The sequence below is a fragment of the Pteronotus mesoamericanus genome, unplaced genomic scaffold (genome assembly GCF_021234165.1).
Source record: "Pteronotus mesoamericanus isolate MK-2021 breed Mesoamerican mustached bat unplaced genomic scaffold, CSHL_Meso_final scaffold_54, whole genome shotgun sequence".
NCBI lineage: Eukaryota > Metazoa > Chordata > Mammalia > Chiroptera > Mormoopidae > Pteronotus > Pteronotus mesoamericanus.
Window position 1 is genome coordinate 8,052,376 of NW_026555321.1, and position 23,195 is coordinate 8,075,570.

The following is a 23,195-nucleotide window of genomic DNA, read 5'->3' on the forward strand; positions in this document are numbered from 1 at the left end:
CCCTTTTTTTTGTTTTTTATTTGTTACACTAACAGAAGAATGCAAGGGAAAAATTCATTCTCCTAGCCTGTCTCTTCCCTCTAGCTTACCTTTTCCTCTGTCATTTCCAATTCTTTTGCTAGAATTGACTTTCTAAAGCATAGCTCTGACCACATTATTTTCCCCTGCCTATACATCTCTCCTTGGTTCCCATTGCCTTTGTAATATGCTCTTTGCTCTGATTTTCACGCAACAAACTTCACAATAAGACTTGAGCGTGCACTTCAGGTTATATCACTTACTGTTCCCGTACAGGCAAGCACTCTACTTTTAAGCCACCAGAAAAATGCCATCTACTTCCGCAGCTTTCTGCCATAGCCATGTTCTTTGCTCTCCAGGTCAATCTTGCTCTGCTATCTCTGCTAGATAAATTTCCATTCATGCTTTAGAATCAAGTTCAGATATTGCCTCCTCCCTAAAAGTTTCCTCTGTGCTTTATCCAAACAGAGAGAAAATTTCATTAGTTTTTCATTGTTAGCGAAGAACATTTTACTTACAGCATTACTGCATAGCTGTTAAGAGCTTATAATTTGGAACTGCCTAGACTTAGGCTCTAAGGTTAAGAGGGTGAATGATCTTGAAAATGGAGTCTGGGTATCCTTGTCTGTAAAATGCTAATAACCTTAACATCTACCTCATAGAGCCATTGGGAGATTTAAACAAGATAAGTCATGCAGAGTCATTAGAAGATCTGATTTGTATAAATTGCTCACTGGCCATTAGATGTTATTATTAGCTATTATGCTCATACTACTTTTAGTTATACACGTGTCTTCTCCTCCTACTCTGAGCACTTGGGTAGAGGCAATATATCTTCCCTATTACTTATTCCTAGTGCCAACCACGGTATCGGTCAAAAATACTCATTTGACCAACGTTGGACCCAGCAAATTAGAATGAGCAAGGAGTATGTATAAATCCCCTTCAGTATTAAATCTCAGCCTAAATATTCATTCTAATGTGTACTATATGTTCAATGAGAGAACTACTAATCTTCAAATACGAAGACTTCTGAGAAAAAAACATTGAGCTAGAGAAGCAATTACCTCCATGGGAGTGTGAGTAGAATTATTGGTAGAGAAAAAAGTCACTCACAGCAAGGGCGTCTTCTGCTATACAACTTCCCAGGAAGAAAATAAGATATAGGAAAAAATTAAGAATGCTCAGAACAGGGAACAGTTTTTAATTCAGAGAATACTTCTGACATTTTAAAGTGTGTCATAAATCCCTCTCTTAACGACTCAAAGTGTTTGACACTATCATATGCCACCCACTTTAGCCTCCTGCATTGCTGAAGTATGTCTGAAGGCCTCTAAACACACCACGCACTATGCTAGGTACAAGAAACAGAAAAAAATGAGGAAGATCCTGAGCACTGGGGAGGAAAGCCCAGGGCACAGAGCATTTTAGAGAGTGATGGGCACCACTCTCTTTCCCCAGAGCACGATCATGTCAAAGGAAGTTATGGGTGTTGCATCTGAAGCCACATCCAGCATTTCATTCTGCTCAGATTTGAAAGAGCAAGGCCAGAAGAAAAGTGTAGAATGAAATTAGGAAAGAAGAAAGCACGTTTTTATAAGCTTTACTGGGGTCCAGCATTATTTTGTTTCAAATGGAAGGTGACGGAAAAGGGTGAAATGTGGTGTCTCACAAAGAGAAGCTTGACAGGCGCTCTGCTTCATGCTTCTCTCACAAACTCTGCCTCCTCTCCTCTCCCCTCCCCACCCCGCAGCAAGAGAAATGGAAAAGAAAAGTTAGAGAAGTTACCAAAAGAACTGAAGAAATCCTGGCAGGGTAATTAATGAATGATAGGTCAGTCACCCATCTTTAAAAAAAAAAAAAAAGTCAAGTGCAAGAAACCATGGTTTTGTCAAGAACTTTGAGGTTTTTAGACTGGAAGCAATTTGTACAATGACTATTTTGACCATACAGCTTCCTAATCTCAGTTCCCATAAAGTCTGGGTGGGGGCCAACTGGAATGATTCGTCTCAGCTGCACAGATATCGTCCACAGAGGAAATAAAAGGATTTTAAACACTGGAGTCATTTCCTTTGGTTCTCAGCTCTATGAGGAAAAAAATTCCTTTCGGTCAGTGATATCTCCAGCTCAATTCCTGCAGCCTCGCTTAGAAAAATAACAAAATCTGTTCCCTGAAACACTTTCCAATCAGACAAGTACAGCTTTCAACTCAAAACATTTAAGTCCAATAAAAGACTTTCCTTTGCCCGAGGGTTCTAGGAAGACTAACACCTTTTTAAGGTTCAGACTGCTCTCTAACGAGTTACATAAAAATCCACAACCAGTGTAAATGTCAAATGTGAAAGGATGTGTTTGGGAGAGAGACGCGTATAATCAAATCTCGAGCTGCTCCTTTGGAAATGCTGCTAAGGGGTCTGGCTGAAAATAACAGGGCCCATTTATGACACACAGCACAAACGGTAATAGCAAGTTCCCTCTCAAGTGGAACCTTAGCAGCTTTGGAATGGTTACCTGAATGTGTGGAGAGCGGAAAAGCAGCACTTTCCAAATATATCCTCCAGCTAAGGACTTTTGGAATGGCTGCAAAGATTATAAAGAAAAGATGGATTGTCAGAATATTCCTCAGCTCATATATATGCATTCTAAATGCCAAAGGTGGAAGCCCATTGCACACATTATTAGTCACATGCCACAGAATTTGAAATATTAGACAGCCTTTGTCCAAGATTGATCTACAAGGAACAGGCAGGACTAGAGCTCTCCCGACCACTGCTTTGCATTTTGTTTTGTTGGTTCTAGTTTTTATTTCCCTGTCAGGTCCTTGGTGTTAATTCTCAAGTCTTTGGGCCAGTTACTTGGTGAAAAAGGAAACAATAAAACAGGCCAGACCCCGTATCAAGTAGAAAATATAAATAAGTGGAGTTACATTAATATCTTGATATTAAATCTTAAAGTTTTGAAGACCATTTAAGTTACTTATTACAGGAATAGTTGTGGACATTCTCATAGATTTTAATCATTAAATTTAAGAAGGATTCATGCAGTATTTATGGTTTCTAAATAATTTAATTTAAAAGATAATGCCAACAGAATCAAAATTTGCTTATTACACTCAGCACATGGTGCAGCTAAGAATAAATTACTTCTTTACCCTTTTCAAATGTTCATATTCAAAACTTAGAAATATGTGATGTACTTATTTACTAACCAGCATAATATGACAGAACAAGTTTCTACTTGCTAAATGATTTCAATGACTATCTACTGAGAGATAGGGAAGGTTAACCTTTCCATGGTGTAGACTTCCCCATTTATTTCTTTCCTGGAATGAATAGTTAGGAATTATAAGAAAAAGGAATGCTTTTGCTAATGTTTCTGAAATACACACACACACACACACACACACACACACAGATACACACACATATACCTACCCCCTCACCTCCGAATGGTAGAATTTGAATTGCATGTAAATTTAAAGCAAATATTATTGGAAAAGCTCACCTTCTACTCTCCAATATCTGCTCTTCAAAGAGTTCCAAATTCAGCACAATGTCACCAAAGTGACTCAGAACATGAACAGATATGAAATTTCTGTTTTCAGTTAGTCTTGTGATGCATATGTTTTCATTAGTTCCTAAGACACAGTGGAACCCTTAACTTCTAACTCATAATATGAAAATCCCACTTTGTTGTTATTCTTATAAATTGAAATGATTGCACAATATTCTCCAAATAAAGGCAAAAATGGTGTTATTCTTTATATATGATGGTCCTATGAGCAGGGCCCATAGCTTCCACTTTTTTATGCCTATGAACTCAAACTCTTTTCCAGGTTTCTGTTTATAACCAACAGCAGATGCTGGCAAAGTGTTGGGCTAAATATAGGATTGAGAATTTTTAACATGGAGTAGTTGGTAGGTCAAACACAGAGACTCACAGAGGCACCAACTATCAGAGGAGAGTAAGAAACTGTTCTCTACATATGCTATGTACTAAATATTAAAGTCATACAAAACACCCAAGTGCAGAACTAGTTTTATGCTGTCATCTGTTCAAATACAACAATGAATTATTAGAATCACTGTTAAATTTGAGAGTCAAACCTATTTAAAAAAAAAACTCCTTTTGACTTTACTCAATTCTCTATTGAAAGAGTTTCTACTTTGTCATTAGCTGATGGAAAACTCAAATCTATTCCCGATAAGATGTTTGTAATACATGTAGCACAGACCCCTAGCACACATAGTGGGAACTCAGTACTTTGTGGTATTAAACAAGAGAAATGCATGGTGTCCATTAATAATTTTGCAGGGAAAACCATGCTAATACAACTACAGCATTGCTGGAAATAGTCAACAATATCATGAGGTGGTAAATTATCTGACAGAAGCAAGAAAAATTCATAGAAAAGAGACTTTACCGAGAGCTCAGGAAGATAGAGAAGCTTGCACTGGCTAAGTAGAATCTGAAGTTACCCAGTAGTTTAAGTGTGGGTTATAATGGAAGAAGTCTATAGAGAATGGTCTTCTGGGAGGTGGTGACGAGCTAAGACCTAAGGGTGGTATAACCATGATGTGTTAGGAGAGTAAAGTGACTCTGCTTAGTGTTAAGGTACCTGTTGAAACAGAATAAAAAATACTGTGAGTTGAGACACATTTTGGCAGCGCTTTAATGCCATACTGAGGGATTCAGACTTGAGAGAATACAATAACAAGTCACAAACAGGTTTTAAGCAGTTATGGGACATGGTTAAAGCACTGTTGTCAAAAAGTCAAAGAATCTCCAAATGAACCCTAACTCCAAATGTTTTTAACAAGAATGTGTGCTCATTACAGCTGGGTGATAAATGGCTACAATTTTATTCTGGTTTCTAATCACAACCCAAATCATAGGCATGACGATTTCTTGGTGCTACATCCATGTACTGAGAACCTAAGATGTGGTTAAGGCACTCATTGCTTTATTTGTCCAGACAGTCATTGGATAAATATTTTTTATAGTTCCCATTTTCCCAGTTCCCATTTTCATGTGTCAAGCATGTGCAAGCCCAAGTGAACAAGAAACGAACAAGATACAGACTCTCTTTTTTTTTAATCTGAAGAAGTGTGTAATTCTTGCTCTTGATAAGGCCATGGTTTAAGAGGAACATGAAAGAGAAAAATCACTGATTATATTCAGTTTGTTAAGAGCTGGTTAGACTTTGGGGAAAACAGAGAGTTTTACTAAGAGATACAGAAGAGGGATATCTAAGTCAGCTTGAGCTGGAATAGAGGGGAAAGATAAAGTTTTGAAGGCTGGTGCTTATCCACTGAGTTTTGCAAGACAAGGAAGAGTACAGAGACAGCATAGGCACTGAATGAGATTGAATAACCAGGCTTTAGAACAAAGCCAAGCTGAATTTATATCCCACATCTGCTATCACAGAGTTGTGGAGATAAGGACAAGTTCCTTGTCTCTCACACCTATAAAATGAAGATGATAAGTATAACAACTGGGAAAACACTACCATAACATATATAAATCTCTTAGCATAATTTCTGTACATAGTAAGCGCTTAATACATACCAGATTTTATTATTAAATGGGGGATGGGTGGTATTTCAGGCAAAGGAAATAGGTACCAAAGTGTCTTTGCATATGATGTGGAAATACTTGGGTGTGGTGGAAAGAGATGAGAACTGACTTAGGGTCATCAATATGGCTCATTGTAGAACTCCAGTGGCACTATTCACATGGCATCAATGTCAATTCTCTCTCAGTTTCAGAGTTATACAGGGCTCACATCAGACAAGAGTGTAGTTAGCCCGGTATTAGAGAGAGGACAGGCCACATCATAAAAGCATTGCCTTATACTCCATAATAAGTAATTAGAAGTCTACCATCTTTGATATCTCATTCCAATGACAGAGATCCAAAATTTATACATGTAATTGAATTTTAATAAAGATATTCATCATTAAGTGTTCTCATTATTGAATAAATGAACTTTTTTTCCTTGTTGCATTTCAATACTGTTCAATCATTTTTACATCACTCATTTTTGTTGTCTTACTAGATATTTGTTATCTTTTAACAGATTACCCAAGAAACACTTATTAGCCTTTATTATGTCCTAGATCTTCATTTTGTAGATATAGGAAAATGTGGTCTCTTATTCAAAGAATTTTTAGCCCAGAGAAGAAGACATACATGTAAACAAGTAATGATACTTATCAAACCAAAATATCCTTAGTAGTCATCATATATTATGTTTTGACCTAATTATTAGCAGAGTATACATAAATTTTTCTATTTTTCTTTTTCCCACTGTAGCTAGTTCTTCATGCTATCTCAGAGTCTTAACAATTATTTCTTTAAATGGTTGTAAAATACTCTATTGCTTTAACCAGAGTTAGGCCACTTCCTATTTGTGCATACTTACATTATTCCGGAGGCTTCAGTAATTTGATGCAAAAATTACATTCATCTGTCTATATTTTTTATACCTAAAACATTATCTATTTAGAAAAAGCATGATAAGTTTACTTGCTGAAAGTGTTAGGAAATTTAGAGACTCTTGAAATGTAGTCATAAAAAATTACCTTTACTTTTAAACAGAGCTGACAGGTAAGAGACACTTTCACTACCCCTCTAAATTAAATTTTTGGTTGACTTCTCACAGATAAAGCACCAAATAATTTAATCAATTATCAATAACTTCCAAATTGTTTGGGCTTATGTTTTGTGCCTTTAAAAATAAAAAATTCTCTGATAGTGACCATAAGGGAGGGTAGAGGGGGGTAAAGGGGAAAACAAGGGGAAAGAACAAACAAGGGAACACAAATAGAGGACTCACTGGCGTGGACAATGGGGGGATTGACCGTGGGAGTTGGTGGGGACAGGATAGGGGAGAGCGATGGTGAACATGGCGGGACAGCTGTCACCGAACAACAATCCAAAAAAGTGCTAAGGTCCTGCACAGTTTAAGTGAGCTGCTGATCCCTGGACCAAGGACACAGTTAAGTTTTAATGACGCACATATTACACAGGAGGTCATTTTTTCCCTGCTGTCCAGTACAGCTCCCACGTATGTGCAACCTGGGCAAAACATCACTCCCAGTTCCTGGCTAGAGAGAGAGAAGAATTTCCTCTCTAAACTTAGAGACCAAGTTTGTATTTCTGGAGTGGATCTGAAGGTCATAGCCTCTGTGTTTCCACATGTGTGCAGCTAGCTAATGATGACTGGGAATTTGGAACAACCACCTACAAACTGTTGAGAGAACAAAGCCTGAATGAAACCAGTTACAGCACAGAGCTTCAGGTAGTGCTTTAACTGTTCAATTAAAGCCAAATGAAAGAGTGTTTACTTGTTTCCCCATTATTTGTCAAAAAAATTCAAGGAATCCCGGCAATGCCAAGGCTCACTGTTAACTCTGGAGGAATATAGATTCCATGAGACACACTGTTATAGTTCCCACTGCATAGGGACTTCAAAGTTGTCTATGGACAAGAAACCTGACAAAACAAGTCCATGAACTACTGTGGCATGAGATAATTTGAGCTACAAATATGAAATAGATGCCTTGTTATTATGGCATTTCCTATCATAAATCTCATCAACAAAAACAGACTAAAAGCAAGTGAGGATTTTGGAGAAGTAAAATAATTTTCTCAACAGTCCCAATAAATAGGATCTAGTATTAAGATCAGCATCTGGAGGTAGAACATTGGGCCTGAGAACCATATCTCTCACAAACCAGAGGAAAAAGAAACGGAGTTACAATCCAATCCAAACATTATAAAAATTCAGGCTCAAACTTGGGCAGGGGATTCTAGAGGGATGTTGAAGTAATAAAACATGTGCCTGTTAAATAGACCTGTGCAAAAAAACTAGGCGCAACTACTCAATGTTTCTTTAAAACACAAGAAAATAAGAGATGAGGCAGCCTTCAAGTTGCAGTTAGAGATTTGAAGGAAACTTGAGAAATAAGAAATTATGAAAACAGGGGAAGAACTTTTTGAGAAAAGAAAAATTTTAAAAGAAACAAAAAACATGTCCTGGCTGGTGTGGCTCAGTGGATTGAGCACTGGCCTCTGAACCAAAGTGTTGTGGGTTTGATTCCCAGTCAGGGCGCATGCCTGGGTTGCAGGCCAGGTCCCCAGTAGGGGATGCATAAGAGGCAACCACACATTGATGTTTCTCTCCTTCTCTTTCTCCCTCCCTCCCCTGCTCTAAAAATAAATAAGTAAAATCTTTAAAAGTAAAAAAAATAAAATGAAATAAAAAGGAGCAAAAAATATGACCTTAGCGGGCATTTGGGTATTTTCTATAAGAGCTGGTTCACGGATAAATTCAAAACATTTAAAAGTCCATTTTGATTCAACTTTATCACACTTTTAGAATCCAATACAAAACAGTTGTTTATGCCCAGGTTCATCCATCAAGGAGATAATGACCCCAAAACACTTTGCACAACCAAGTGCAAGCTATTTAAAGAAAAGAAGGGAGCCTGGGTAAGTAATTGGGATGGAGTGGCCTCTTCAGAGGTCTTAACCTTACTCCCATGAACAAACAAGGGAGGCAAGCCAAACAGAACTTAAATAAGATAAAGGAGAGCATTTGCGGTGGAACTCTACCACATCGGCCCTTTCAGGAAGCACATGGCTCGCTCTGAATCCTGAGAGGAAGAGCAACTGCCAACAGCACTGGGTCCGCCTGCTACCCTCCATAATTCTGTGACGTTTTCTCACACAACTGACTTGACTGATGCTCACTTTCAAGCTAAAACCTGTAGAAGTGTAGTCATTTGTTCATGTAACCTAAGTGTGGAATTGAAGTTAACAGAAAACCATCCTTAAAACTTATTTAAAATTACTCTAAATAAAACAAAATGAACAAAACAGTTTCAGAAGATGTCTATGCTTTTGAGGTTCCCTCTGCATGCTCTCTCACACTTCTACTAAATGACAAAAGAGGACTAGAATGCCCAATCAATACTGGAAGTGGATGGGTAAAAAACTACCGCCAATTTCTAACTGTTCACCTTTACATAAACTCAAAACATTGTGCATGTGTCTGCTTGCCATGAATAACATTCAGGAGCATTTACTGCTGGTAATACTTATGGAGATTATATTGAGTGAGGAAGAACAAATACTGGAGAGTTAGGCGTTAGCAGGCATATTTGGATTCTAGCTATGTAATGTTCAAGAAGCTACTCAGTGTCTCCAGGTTAGATTTCTCATTAGTGAAATGGGGATAATAATGACTTCTAAAGTTATGTGATGTCCACTGAATAAATGTATAGCCTATTGAAAGTTGAAGATATATATTCCCTCAGGGGCCACACAGGTGCACAAATAGTGGGCTGGATTTAAGAAAATAACAGAGTCGTTTAGGTTACTCTAAAAAACATTCACATCTAAATACTTTTGAGCAGTGCTGCAGCCAAACGACATTCCTTTACTACACAAATTTGCCCTTCTGATGAATTACAGGAATGTTCTAAGAGACTTCCAAATCTTAGTATGCTGAACAACTATTTGACAAAGGCTGAATTGCACAACATATTAGTATAGACATATTTCCTGTCTCTATAACCACTGTTTACCATATTTCTGGGTCTATAGTTCATCATCTACTCATTCCAAGCCCATTCTGGTAAAGCCTCCTGCTGTCCTAGCCAAACAAACCAAAGACCCCATTCTTGATGCTAGGGTTGCGATTTGTTTCCTTTTTATTATTTTATTTTAATTTTAATTTAAATTTTGTGGTTAATTGGTTGATTGGTTGGTTTGTAGGTTTGTGGGCAATAGGTTGAAAAGTTTCCTTCTGCTTAAGGGCATTCAGATAGAAAACACAAGATAAACATTTTGGTGGAAGCTTGATAGCTGCTGGTGCTACAAAAGACTGGGTTATTAGAGATATCACAATTCTTTCTCCCCAAACAGATACAACTATCTTCTGGCTTGCCGTCACATCTGATGTTTTCATCAGCTTATGTATCATGTTGACTTTTTATTATCTACAGAAGTTCACTGATACAATGGAACTGTCTTACCTGGAAATTAACATATATACACATATATATACATATGTGGTTATATAGATAGTAAAATGATGTATGTTGTTATGATAGTCCATATTAATAGGACATAATAGGTGAAAATATATTGGTGCAAAGTAGCAATATTAACTTTTCCCACAGATTTCAAACATACACACTTATGACTTTATTTGATAGCTGTATATGCAATTTTAACTTATTACTGTCTTACATTCTCTGGCAGTAGAAGAAACTCCAAATACCCTGACCATTATCTAAGGCAGAACTACTTCTCCAGGACTTACTTGGTTTAGGAAACACAACAGATGCCTAGTTACAAAGACCTATGGGAATTTCATTTCAATCTTTTTTTAAAAACAAAAATTACATTTAATAAAACAGAAACATACCTTGAAGGTAAATCTTTATAAAATGATTTTGAAAACACATTTATGGTATAATTAACCCATAAATATTTTGCCCCTGTCTCATGTAATCAAATGTGTATAATACCTATATAAATAAGTACATTAACACATATAATAAAAATCATATGTGTACATATATTTCATTTGGGGTTACTCTCATTTGATTCTAAACAGTTGTTAAGACTCACAAGAGATTGGGCATTCTACTTTTCATATAGAAATCTTTGGGTTGCTAAGTTTTTCTTTAGTCAGGAGAAAATATCAGATAACAATATATCTGATAAAGTGTTAGTATTTCAAATATATAAGAAACTTATACAACTCAATAGCAAAAATCCCCAAACCACCCTGTTAAGAAATGTGCAAAGGACTTAAATAGACATTTTTCAAAGAAGAGCTACAAATGGGCAACAGGTATATAAAAAGATACTCAGTATCACTAATCATCAGAGACACCCAAATCACGACCACGATGAGGTATCACCTCATACCTCATACCTATTAGGATAGCTATTGGAAGGGGTGGAGGAGAGAGAGAGAGAATTTCTGGCGAGAATGTAGAGAAAAGGAATCCACCCCCCGCCCCGGACCCGCACTTAAACTGTCGATGGGGCTGTAATTTGATATAGCCATTATGCAAAACCTGAAAATAAAACTAGTGTCTAATCAGCAATACATATTCCAGGTATATCTCCAAGGGAAATGAAATCAGTATCTCAAAGATATGTACCTGCATTCCCTGCACTCCCTGCATTCACTGCGGCATGATTCACACTAGCCCAGACACAAGTGTCCTTTGATGGATAAATGGATAAAGAAATTTTGATACACAAACACTAGACTATTAATCAGCCTGAAAAAAGGAAATCCTGCCATTCGTAAGAACATGGATGAATCTAGAGGGCATTGTGCTAGGTCATATAAGTCAGATATAGAAAGAAAAAATGATTGCATACTATCACGTACACATGTAGTATGAAAATTTAAATACATAGGAGCAGAGAGTGAAAAGGTGATTATCACAGGCAAAAAAGCAGGAGAAATTAATTATTGATTTAAGGGTACGATGTTGCTGTTGTCTATGTAGGATGGATATGTTTTGAAATAATAATCAGTTCATAATACAACATTGAATACTGGAAATTTTCTAAGAGAGTAAATTTTAGGTGCTCTCATTACACATACAAAAATGTGTACCTATGTGAGGAGATGATATGTTGATTAGCTTGACTGTAGTAAGCATTTACTATGTGTATGTATGTCAAATCATCATGTTGTACACATTAAATGCATTGTGATTTTTATTTTAAAAATAAAAATTAAAAGTTTCCTTCTAATCAAATTATTCTCAATTTTATCACCTGTTTATGAAAAGTATTAGCCATAATTTCTTTACATCATATGAAATTAGAGATTTTCTGAATGTTAACCTCTTGAACTCAAAAATATCTCAAGAAACCTTAAGAAACTTTGTAACCACAGTGGTTTAATAGTTTATTTTAAATGAGGCTTTAAATTCTACCTCACATAATTCTTTTTCAGAAAAAAAGAAGTTTGCTCCTTTCAGTCATTCCTTCAATAAAAGGCTACAGTTTTCACTTCAATCACCTATTGTAACAAATGTGCCCCAAAGACATAAATTCCAAGGTGCCTTATAGTATATTTCTCATGGGATTTTGCCCCTTTAGTATGCTATTAAGTGTGTTTATTTTTCATATCACCCTTAAATCCAGAGCCTAGTGCACTTGTTAACATTTGCTTCCCTACAGTCTGTTGCTTCTGCTCCTGTTTTACCAGAGTAGACAAGCCTTGAGAACCTCAACAGCTGAGACATCTGCAGCTTAAGCTTCTTATTTCTTCTGGAGAGCAATTGCATCTTTATTTATTTTTATGATTACACATATTTTGATGAATTTGTTGGTTTGCTTTTTTACTGTGATAAAACAATATAAAACGTGTCATTCTAAGAATTAAGTATATAATTCAGTAGCATTAAATATATTCACGCTGTTGTGCAACCATCATCACCATCCATCTCTGGGGCTTCTTCATCTTCCCAAACTGAAGCTTTGTACACATTAAACACTGGCTCCCCATCCTCCAAACTCCCAGCCCCTGGCAAACATCATTCTGCCATTTGTCTGTATGAATTTGTCAACTCCAGGTACCTCGCGTAAGTAGAGTCACACAGTATTTGTCCTTTTGTGACTAGATTATTAAAATGATATTGTGATGTTTTCATAGTTACAGATGATAGTGAGGCGATCACACTGTAAGGCACATAAATGTATAACTATTATACTGTACACCTGAAACTAATATAATACATAGACCAACTATACTTAAATGAAAAATAAAAACAAATAAAAAAGACAAATAGTAGCTTTAAAAGTGGCTTAGAGATATTCCAAAGATACTTTGTGAGTACAGATTTCTTTTAGCTCATGGCTGATGTGAACAGAATGACCAGTAGATCTATTTGGATGCCAAGCAACTTAAATGAATTGCCCTTTTCTTAACTGAAGTTAAATGAACAAATTAAAGGCAATCCTTGATTTTTTTTCTTATTCCACAACAGGGAGGAAACCACGCCAGTTTTTAAAAATATTATATGATATAGGGATTTTATATCACCAATATTTTACAGCAAATAGACACTTAACCACACTTACTGCCACTTGCAGAATCATAACAAATAATATATTCATCGTTCAAATTCAATTTCATTTTTTATGATTTTGGGATTTTTTTATGCCATGTGCATGAGTTTTTCTCTTTTGTATACTGAAGTTCTGATTTATTTACTAAATTAAAGAAAAAGTAGCTATTTCAATAGCAAAATAAATAACCAATAAGTCAATAAGATCAGCGGCAGGCTAATTTAAATCAAATGACAGTTCACCATACCTTAAACAAAATATTCTTTTACTATGGTTTCAAACACTAAGGAAGCAAACCTCTTTAGGTTTTCTGTTTTCTTTTTACCCTTGAACTTATGAAACGACAGAGTAAATAGTATAACAAAGGGTGAACAAAGAAGCATTTGGTTTTCAGAACCTATCCAACTCAATTACAATGAATTCCACCACCTGCTACTGTGACGGAATGTGCTTTTCCTCAAAGACATCAGGTTTATAGGCCTTCAGAAAAATCCTTAGGGCTATCACATGGCCAACACCAAAATGTGTGAAAGAAACGTTCCTTAAGTATTTATACTTTCTGCTATTATCAAAGCCAGTCTCAATAAACACATGTCAATTCATAAAATACACATTCTTTGAACATTAATGTGTACTCAGAACTGCATTAAATTATATGAGATATGTAGCAGCTCTAGAAAATATGGTTCTTATGAGAAGAAACCCAAGTCCACAGCCATAGAAAAATTTACCTGGTATATGTGCCAGACATATTGGGTACAAACATGGTTCCAAGTAATTTTGAAAATTCTTTTTGAATCATAGTTATAAATAACCTGCTTAGACAGCTGAAAAAACAGATGTTGAGGGAAGTTTGTAATTTGTCCAAGAAAACTTACTTCTTCAAGGATTTTCCAATTATAATCTATACCAAGAAAATTTCCAAAAAACAATCTAAGTGGATTTTTTAAAATTTATATTTTTGAAACCCTATACATATTTGAAAGGGTATTTATTATGCTGTTGCAAGTTTATGTGCATTTTTAAAAACTGAACATACCCATATTATATTTGTCACATTATAATGTTTCACATATCATTTAAATATACGGGGTCCGGCAGAAGTAACGCCTGCTTGAGTGAGGTTGGTAGGGTAATAATATTGGTGTAATAATTTAGTTTTAATTTGAACATTTTACCTAAAATGTCATATGGTGTGCTTGAGTGTGATATTGTTATGTTACAGAATTACATACTTATGGTTTTGTAATAAAAGAGTTTGTAATAAAAAGGGGTGTTATTTGTGCCAGACCCTGTTTATTACTATATCCAATTTCCAATGTATTCATAAAATCATGGATAAGTGAAAATAGAAAACTTTAAACCAATAAAAAGAATAATTCTACACTGATAAATATTCCCAGTTATAAATGCTTACTTTAAAGGACCCTTGGAAATGTGTATGTGTATGTTTTTGTTCTTCTTGGTGATTTTACAGGCCTGTAAGACATATACCAAGCCCTGTTTGTTCTTTCCATTGATAAGACATCAAAGATCCCAGGGAGGAAAAAAGCCTCTGGAATTTAAGTAACCACTCTGAACCATTCTGTACCATTCTGTTTCCTCCCTACCTTGCCAATATCCTCCCACCAGAATCCTGAGTAGTTTGTAATCTGAATAAAGGACACAAACTAATCACAGTAGCCATGAGGGAGGAATAAGGCAGTGGGGGATCTTTGCTGTCAGATGGTGCTCAAAGGAGGAAGTGTAAAGTGTTAGGCAGGATAGGAAGCATCTTGAGAAGGAGACTCTTGGAAGGAATAACCGACATAACCTAGTAGAGTAAGAATAGAGAGCATTTTATGTATATTAATATGTCTGATTTTTTAAATAAGGAATTAAAAGGCAAAAGGGATTTCTGTTAAATTAGAAGACACGGATTAGTTAAAAGTAATATTCAGATAATGGGCGAAAGCACTATAACAGTAGCACTTTATTTAAATTGCATTAAACTTCCTAAAAATTATTTAAAATTTTTCCCAATAAAATAATTACTGCAAAAGAATTAAACAGGTAGGTATAGTATTAAATGCAGTCAAATATAAATACATGTTTAAAAAGCAAGGCTACCTATTATTTCTAATGTTTGTGGATAGTTTTACTTTTGCCAGATATGTATATAAATAGTGATCACAAGCCAATACTGAGTAAATACTGGGTGTGGTGAAAGTAGGTTTATGGTTCTTCATATGGAAAACAATACATTAATTAATAAATAATAATATAAGAATAAACTCTATGTTTCATGTATTGATAACTGTAAACCTATTTTTGCCTCACCTTGTATATAACTCTAAAACACTTTTGAGAAAAAATTTGCAATTGTAGAACTCCCAAAATATGTACATTTTTTCATTTATTACAAAGACTTCTCAAAGTTAACATACAATTATTATAATAATAATAGGACCCTCTAAAATACTTAATATGCTAAATTAGAAATAGGTGCAGGTGGGATACAAGACAGAACAAAATCGTTTATTTTAGATGCTAAGGTAGAGGAAGAGTCTCGAGCAGGGTTAATATAACAAGGTTAATTTTGTGCTTTTTCTTTTCAACTCCAAGGAGACTAGTGCATGTACTTTCTCATACCTCACTGAACACTGAACTTGCATATAATATGTCACATGTCCAGCAGTTCATGAAAAACTGAATTCATACAATTTCTTTAGAAACAATATTAATAAAGCCTGTTTTCATAACATGTAGTTTTGATTGCATAGCCTTAGTCTGGAGGCAAAGTTGCAAATGTTTCAGAAGCAGGTGTCTAGGAAAAGCCCAAATCCAATTTGTGTTCTCTAATTACTGGCTCAATGCTCTCATGGATTCTGTTTGAAAAAGCTACCACGCACACCCTTCCCATTCTTTCCTAAAGAAAGCAAGGGGCAAGGCAAACTCAACTCCTGCCTATTAAAGAAAGAAGCAAAGATAGCATTCTCTTCTAATTCACTGTTATTTTCATCTGATACTACTTTACACTGCTAATTAATTCTACACAAACAAATAAATTACACATGACAAAGAAACTCAGGTTTCATAGAAAGAACAATAAAAATATAAACACGATTGAAATCAACTCAGTTTTTCAGAGAATTGTTTTGCTATTTTTTTCCCCTGAAAAGACAACATAACAGATTTGGAGAAATATAAAGTTAATAATTATCTATCAGTTTATTTCCATCACCTCAATACAAACATTCTCATTTTGCTTAATATTGTCAGTATTTTATACAACAGACAGCATAAGGTATTGTTGAGCATCATCCATGTATTAACTCATTTACTCATCAATATTATTCATCTATATTATTATTCATCTATATCAGTATTACTCATATATAATGCTATCATTTTATAGACGGAGAAACTGAGACACACAATGAAACTGAGTAACTTAGCATCGGTCGCACACCTACTAGATGGAGAGATGGAGTTCTAACCAAAGAGTCTGGCTCCACCAGTGACATAATCATAAACAAATATGACTCTCAAATATTTATGTAACTCCATATTTATTGTACACATTATTTTATATTCTTCTATATTTATTTAACCTATAATAACCATTTCCACTGTGGACATAGTTAAATCCTCTTTACTGTCATTGCAAGGCCTATATAAAAGTTGTATGTGTTCCATAAGCTAGAACTGGCATTCCTTATATTTGCTCCAATACAGAGAATAGAAGAGGGCTAAGAGTGTGCATATATACACTCTTAATACAATATGTTTGAGAAAAACACTTGGGGAAGCATCCCCAATTGAATTATTAGGATCAATAGTATAAATAGTGTGTCCTTTATTGTTCTCTCCACACTGACATTTTTAAAAGGCTCTCCCAATTTAGCATGATACTAAAGAAGAATGGGTGAACCAGTTTCATAGAAACTAGCACTGGATGGCCTGCATGCTATAATGTTTGCTACATGAGAGGGTATGAGCTATCACTGCAAATTGCTTTAATTTGCATGTTTTTGATCTTTTACCTAACACCCTGAGGACACAATTTCCTTGTAGTCTCTCAAGTATTTTTTGCTTGTTTTTTTTCCCTCTAACATCCCTTCTCCCACTGGACCCGTAATAGAAGTCCCTCTTGCTCCTAACTCCATATGGTTTCCCTCCCACCTAAAATCTCCAATTTAGAATCTCATATAATAAAATTGTATAACCAATGAATCTTCATTTTCTTCATTGTCTATAAATCTCTGGCATCATTCTTCCTATTTCTCCACAAACATCTTCCGGGTTAGTCACTTTTCCCAATATTACTCTTGCTTCAATTCTTGACTATTTCAATCAATAGTTAGATGGCTGTTTCGATGCCTTCCTTGTCTTATCAGTCCCTGGAACTCCTCGGAGCTGCCACAGCCTCCCCTGCCCCTCAGTAACACCACAGCCGTCTTTCCCAATCATGAGAGCTCAACACATAGCCTTCATTTCATGTATCCCTTTCTGTCACCTCTGTATCTCACCTTTATAGAAAATATTCAATTCTACCTTTGCTAACACTCACGGTGCCCCCTGTCTATTTCCCTAACAGTCCTTGGGTGACTCTCCTCATTTTCGTCTGCATCTATAGATTTCAAATCCACATTGCTCTTTTTCTGCCTGCAGTTTCTCTCCTTTGTAATTTGATTTCACTTACCTTTGTCAAAATAACTTTTCTGAAACACGGATAGACTCTTACTATGTCTGCTCAAGAAAACTATTAAGGGGTTCATACAGAATTAAGTTCCAAATGTTCCAGATAACTATTTTAAAGCCTCCAAAATCTTGATCCCTTCCTTTTTTTTCTACCAATATCCTTACCTGTGCATTCTTCTCTTTCAGATATGTGGGTCGGATCAATCACATTCTGAAATTCTTTCTCTTAAACATCAACCTTTCTCAAGGCTATCATTGTGCCTTGGCTTTATAAACTTAATTCCCCCAAAAGGAATCTCCATATTCTCTACCCACAGTATTTTGCAGATACCCCTCTCATAGATACCTCTGCTACATTCTCACATATATTAGGCTGATATACTGATCCTAATAATTTTATTAGTTTCTTGGTTTTCTTGATGGCTTTTTTTTTTCAACAAGAAATTGAACTATTAGATAACAGGAGCCACGTCTTATTTTTTTTCTTGTAGTGCCTGAATACTTAGTGCATTTGTAAGTTTATAGGAAACATGAAGTGTGTTTTTAAATTGCTGAATTAAATCTGACTACCACCACCCAAGTAGGCTAGGATACATTTGCAGAGCATGAGTATTTATTCCTAAAAATTGTGCACATTATATTTATATGTGAAATAGAGTCAATGTTTAAAATGATCTTGGCTCTACCTTACTTCTTAATGTCAGTATTATAAAAAAAGAGTGGGTTACAAGAACAACAAATAATATGCTACAAGAAGCATTCCAATTTTCCAGTAAGAACTGAGTCATGTAAGAGAGACCATATAGATTTCACAAGTAATATAATGCAACCCTTAAAAGAGTATTGGATTCTAAGACATGAAGAAACATGAGCCACAGACATAGTCAAATACTTCAGAAATATTTCTCCTCATCTAAAAAAAAAACCTTAATAATATACTAACTTTGAGATCCCATGAGGTGTTTACAGCTAAAGCTTAGATGCAGTGGGCCCATCAGTAAATTCATTCCAAGTAAACCTATGTCACTAAAGCTTTAAAAAAAGATAAATTACAATATGTTTTGCATGGGTAAGTTTTTTCCCAGAGTTCCTCATTTTTATATAGGAAATCAATTTGCATCACTGATGATTTCATTCAAATGAGACAACCCAAAGTTGTTAAGAGGTAATTTAGTTTTATGCTGAAGCAATTTGGTACTTGTTCTAATTTGTGATTTTCATTTTGTTTGTTAATGAAAAAAATTAATGAGCAATGTTACTAGAAATACAAGTCATGAAAGCCTTGGCATTATTATAGAGGTTTGTCATGTAATGTACATCATAATCACTATACAGCAGGTGCCTGGACCTCTGCCTGGGAGGAAATATCAAAGAACAGCATAAGCCAGAGCTAAAGGTTCAGATGCCCTCATACATACCTTTGCACTGATTTGTGTTTTTGTCAAGAATTGCCTTTGTAGATACAATTTTTCCATACCTGAAAGAGAGAGAGAAAAAAAGTTATCATATCCCAATGAAGATGCTTAAAACACTGTAACAAACACAACCGAACACACAGTTGAGCAGGACTGAACCAAGAAAGCAAGCTCTGTACTCCCCCTTCACACTGGGACAATATTTTTTTCACCAGTTCTTCTCTGTAAGTTGAGAATGTGCATTCCTATGAAATCACGGGATTGACCCTTCAAAAATAAACCCATTGGGCTGTCACAGGTGGCTCAAAGGGTTGTCCGTGGTTGCGATCAAAGTAAATCGCGCACTGTGGATGCACGGAAAAAAAGCAAGGGCCTTGGCGCCAGGCTGAACAGGGCCTGCATCCAGCCCTGGCGCTTCCGGAGTGGGGAGCTCCTGAGCAGTTTCACAGAGCCTCCCCGAGGAAGCTTTTTCATCTGTAAATATGAGAATTGTCATCATCACTTTTCTGGATTTGGGAGAGAGTTAAATTCAAATGTTGAGATTTTCTATCAGTACTCTTTGGGTACACAGGAATAAATAGATGTATTTAGTTAGTTACTTTACTACTAAAAAGATATTATGCTATATATTAATTGAAGATAAGGACTGAGTTTTGTGTTCTCAATGCCTGCCACCAAGGGTAATAAAAGTTCAATACATACTTGCTATAAATAAATAAATTATCTAATGGTACATAATCTAAAACAAAGTGTCTACCATAAATATCTATATACATCATTAATGTAGTCATTATTGTATCATCTCTTGCAGATGACCTACTCTAGGCTTTGTTTTTAAAATATGACTAATATGGAAAATAAAACTCAATCTCTTTGAGCCCGTTTCCTGAGGTATAACTGATGGGACTGAAGTTGATTTCCTAACACCCTGGTCTTTAGATTCCACATAGTGTGCTTCTGAATCAACATAATAATATGGAGAAGTTATAATGCAAATTTAAGTACCAAGTTTAGTAATAACTCACATGTTCAATATTTCTGGTACTGTCACAAAATATTTAGCAAGTTTTCTTTTAAGTCTGTGTTCCTAAATGTAAAAATATATGACAAATATTAAACCTTCCATGTATTAATGAACTGAGTTCCCTATCAGCAATGTTTCTTTTTCATTTGCAGTCACCTTTTACTATTTCATTAGTTCTTTAAAGCATTTGGTGGTCATTTCCTAAAATTCTAGTGCTGATAGTGGAGTTGTGCTGGAAATGCCTTTGTCTCATTATTTTTTAGATAGCTTTTGACTAAAGATAAACTGAGGCTCTTCTAGCAATGGATGGATTTAATGTTATTATGAAAGTGATATACCTATCGCCTTTTGTTAATAGGATAGGTTACAATAGAAAGAAGAGTATTTTTATGAAATCAGATGCAAGGGTCTGAGATAATTGCCACCAGTCACCTACAAGCTCCTCCCTTGTTAAAATCAGCCAGAATGGGAATGGAGTATCTTAGTAATGAACTGGGCGTATTTTGCCAGGATAACCCTGATGTTTCAGGTATATTCTTACATCCCTGGGACCACTGCCTCCCCTGAACCTTTATAACGCTACTCCTACAGCTAACTAAATCAAAGATTTCTAGGGATGAAAGTGTCTCTGCTATTTTGCAAATGTAGAAAGTACGGTCTAAAAGATCAGTATCATGATCAAAATCACACAATTTATGAAAGTTACATCAGAAACTTGGATGTGAAATTCTTAAATTTGGTACAGTGCCTGACCATTACATCATGCTGCCTCTAAAATAGAGAAGGTACATATATCAAAGCTTTTAGTTCAATCAATCTTCGTTTCTTTGGGAACCCAGATTTAGGCTCCAGGGCATAAATATAGTATAATAGTTAAAAGAATATACTATGACAAAAATCTGCCATCACTTAAACCTCAACTCAGCCCTGGTATATTTGGTTGGTTAAATTTTATGTATTCTTTGTGTTATTGCAACATTTTTAATAATATAAATCTATTTTTTAAAAATATTGACTTACACTATTTGTTAAAATCTATATATAGCTATTTAAATATGTAAAGTGATTATAATAGTCTCCACCTCATAGAGTTTTTGTGAAGCTTAAACGGGTTTTATTAGAAATGCTGATAACAGTGGCTGACATAGAATAAGTAATCATTAAATATCAGTTCTTCTTGCAATGAGACTCTGCTATATAAAAATATCTCCAGTCTTTGTCATTCTCTAAGGGGGTAAAAGGTGAACAAGGGTAAAACTTCTGTCATGGTAGCTTAAAACATTACTACTTAGATTGCAAAATCTTCCAGTAAAAAAAATTGGTGGGTAAAGATATTTATTAAATGTATAATTTGCATTTAGAGTTTATATTGTTATTTTCAATGTTAGAGATTGCACAGTACTCAATCACGCAAGTACCCATAGGTTCACAGAGTTGTTGGGGTTTAGGACTACTCAAAGGTCTACTTCCTCATGTTATAATAATACCAAGCCCACTCTCTCCAAAATTCCTCACCTTCCCACCTTTCTCACACACCCCAAATACATACAGCCTCTTTTTTAAAGCTTCATTTCATCCCAAGAATTTCTCTTTTAGAGAAATAACCAGTAAAATAATATCCTATTTGACCAGTCTCTTTAGTGGACAATGATTCAAGGTACCTAAAATCATACCCATTAACTACAGTAATGTTTGCTACATTTTAGCTACTCAGACAAGCAAACATTTGCAAAATTATATTTATCTTACAGTGGACAACAAAAAGAGAGAAGGGAACACTTGCTGAAACTCCCCCCCGACACACAAAGTACCATTAGTATAGTATGGGGGAACTCAAAACTAGAATAAAAAAAATAACTTAGAACAGTTGTAACCGTCTCACATCATGAGACACACAAACTCTTAAGACAAAAATCCTTCTTAATTGGTTGCTAAAGCTACTCTTGAATTTTTAAAAATAGAAGTACCTTCTAAGTTAAAATTTAGCCCTGTCTTTTAAAGAGGACATTAAAAATCACTATATCTCATAATGAATACATCTCACAATAAGAATTTAAACTTAGGGTGGGCCCATTGCCCTACTGTGGCAATGTTATGAAGATATCTTCTCCTTCATTTAATGAGGTATAAGTAAAAAATGATTATATTTTTTTAGAACCAAAAAAATGAAATGCTTTCTTGTGGAAACCATCTGCGAATATTTAAGCGAGCAACTTTTTTTCTGAATTAAACAGTTATTTTCCAGAAAATATTACAATACTACTAAAAATTGGAAAATCTCACACACACACACACACACACACACGTATGCATGCCAAAAAGTAAATTATGCTATTTCTCGATTTCCTGATTCCTAATTACACTCTAGCCAAGACTTTCCAACAGTACAGAATTACAAAACAATGGGACACAAGCCCCAGTACTTGACTGAGTCTCTGGAGGTGTAGGAATTTTATTTCTTGGCTCAGCTACAACATCCTGCATTAACAATTATTTCGCAAAGCTAGAATATGCTCTAAACAACAAAAGGAGATAGTTAATGGGCCATTGGTTCCAATTCCTATCTGAACTCTCACTCAACAAAGAGGTCCTTTCTGCATGACTGGTGCTATATTCTCCATGCTCTGCAAAGTCAACAACTGATGGAGGTAAATAAAGTTTCGACTTTTTTATGACCCAAAACACAATAAACACAAAACCACCAATATAATATCCCTGGGAAGAATGATAGTAATTCTCTCTTCCTGATGTTTTGTCAAAGTATACTAATAGGCTAAATAGAGTACAACTTTCCATATAAATTAAAGATACATTTGTACACACTCCAAAGGAAAACATATTTCTGAGGTAAAAGGTGTCACTAAACTTAATTATCTCAGTCATTTAGTCTTCTCCCTTCTTAGGGTTTAGATTAAAATCTTAAGAGTTCATAAAGTTTT

The 23,195-nt window shown here is 35.3% G+C and overlaps 1 protein-coding gene across 8 annotated transcripts in view; it reads right to left on the reverse strand.

Moving 5' to 3' along the window:
• Positions 1-23,195, reverse strand: part of RBMS3 (RNA binding motif single stranded interacting protein 3) — a 1,181,733-nt gene that overhangs the window by 394,088 nt on the left and 764,450 nt on the right. For all 8 annotated transcript variants that reach the window (XM_054595674.1, XM_054595672.1, XM_054595670.1 and 5 more), the window contains one exon: positions 19,236-19,294. In XM_054595674.1, the coding sequence (XP_054451649.1) occupies positions 19,236-19,294 (59 nt within the window). The remainder of the gene's footprint in view (positions 1-19,235; positions 19,295-23,195) is intronic.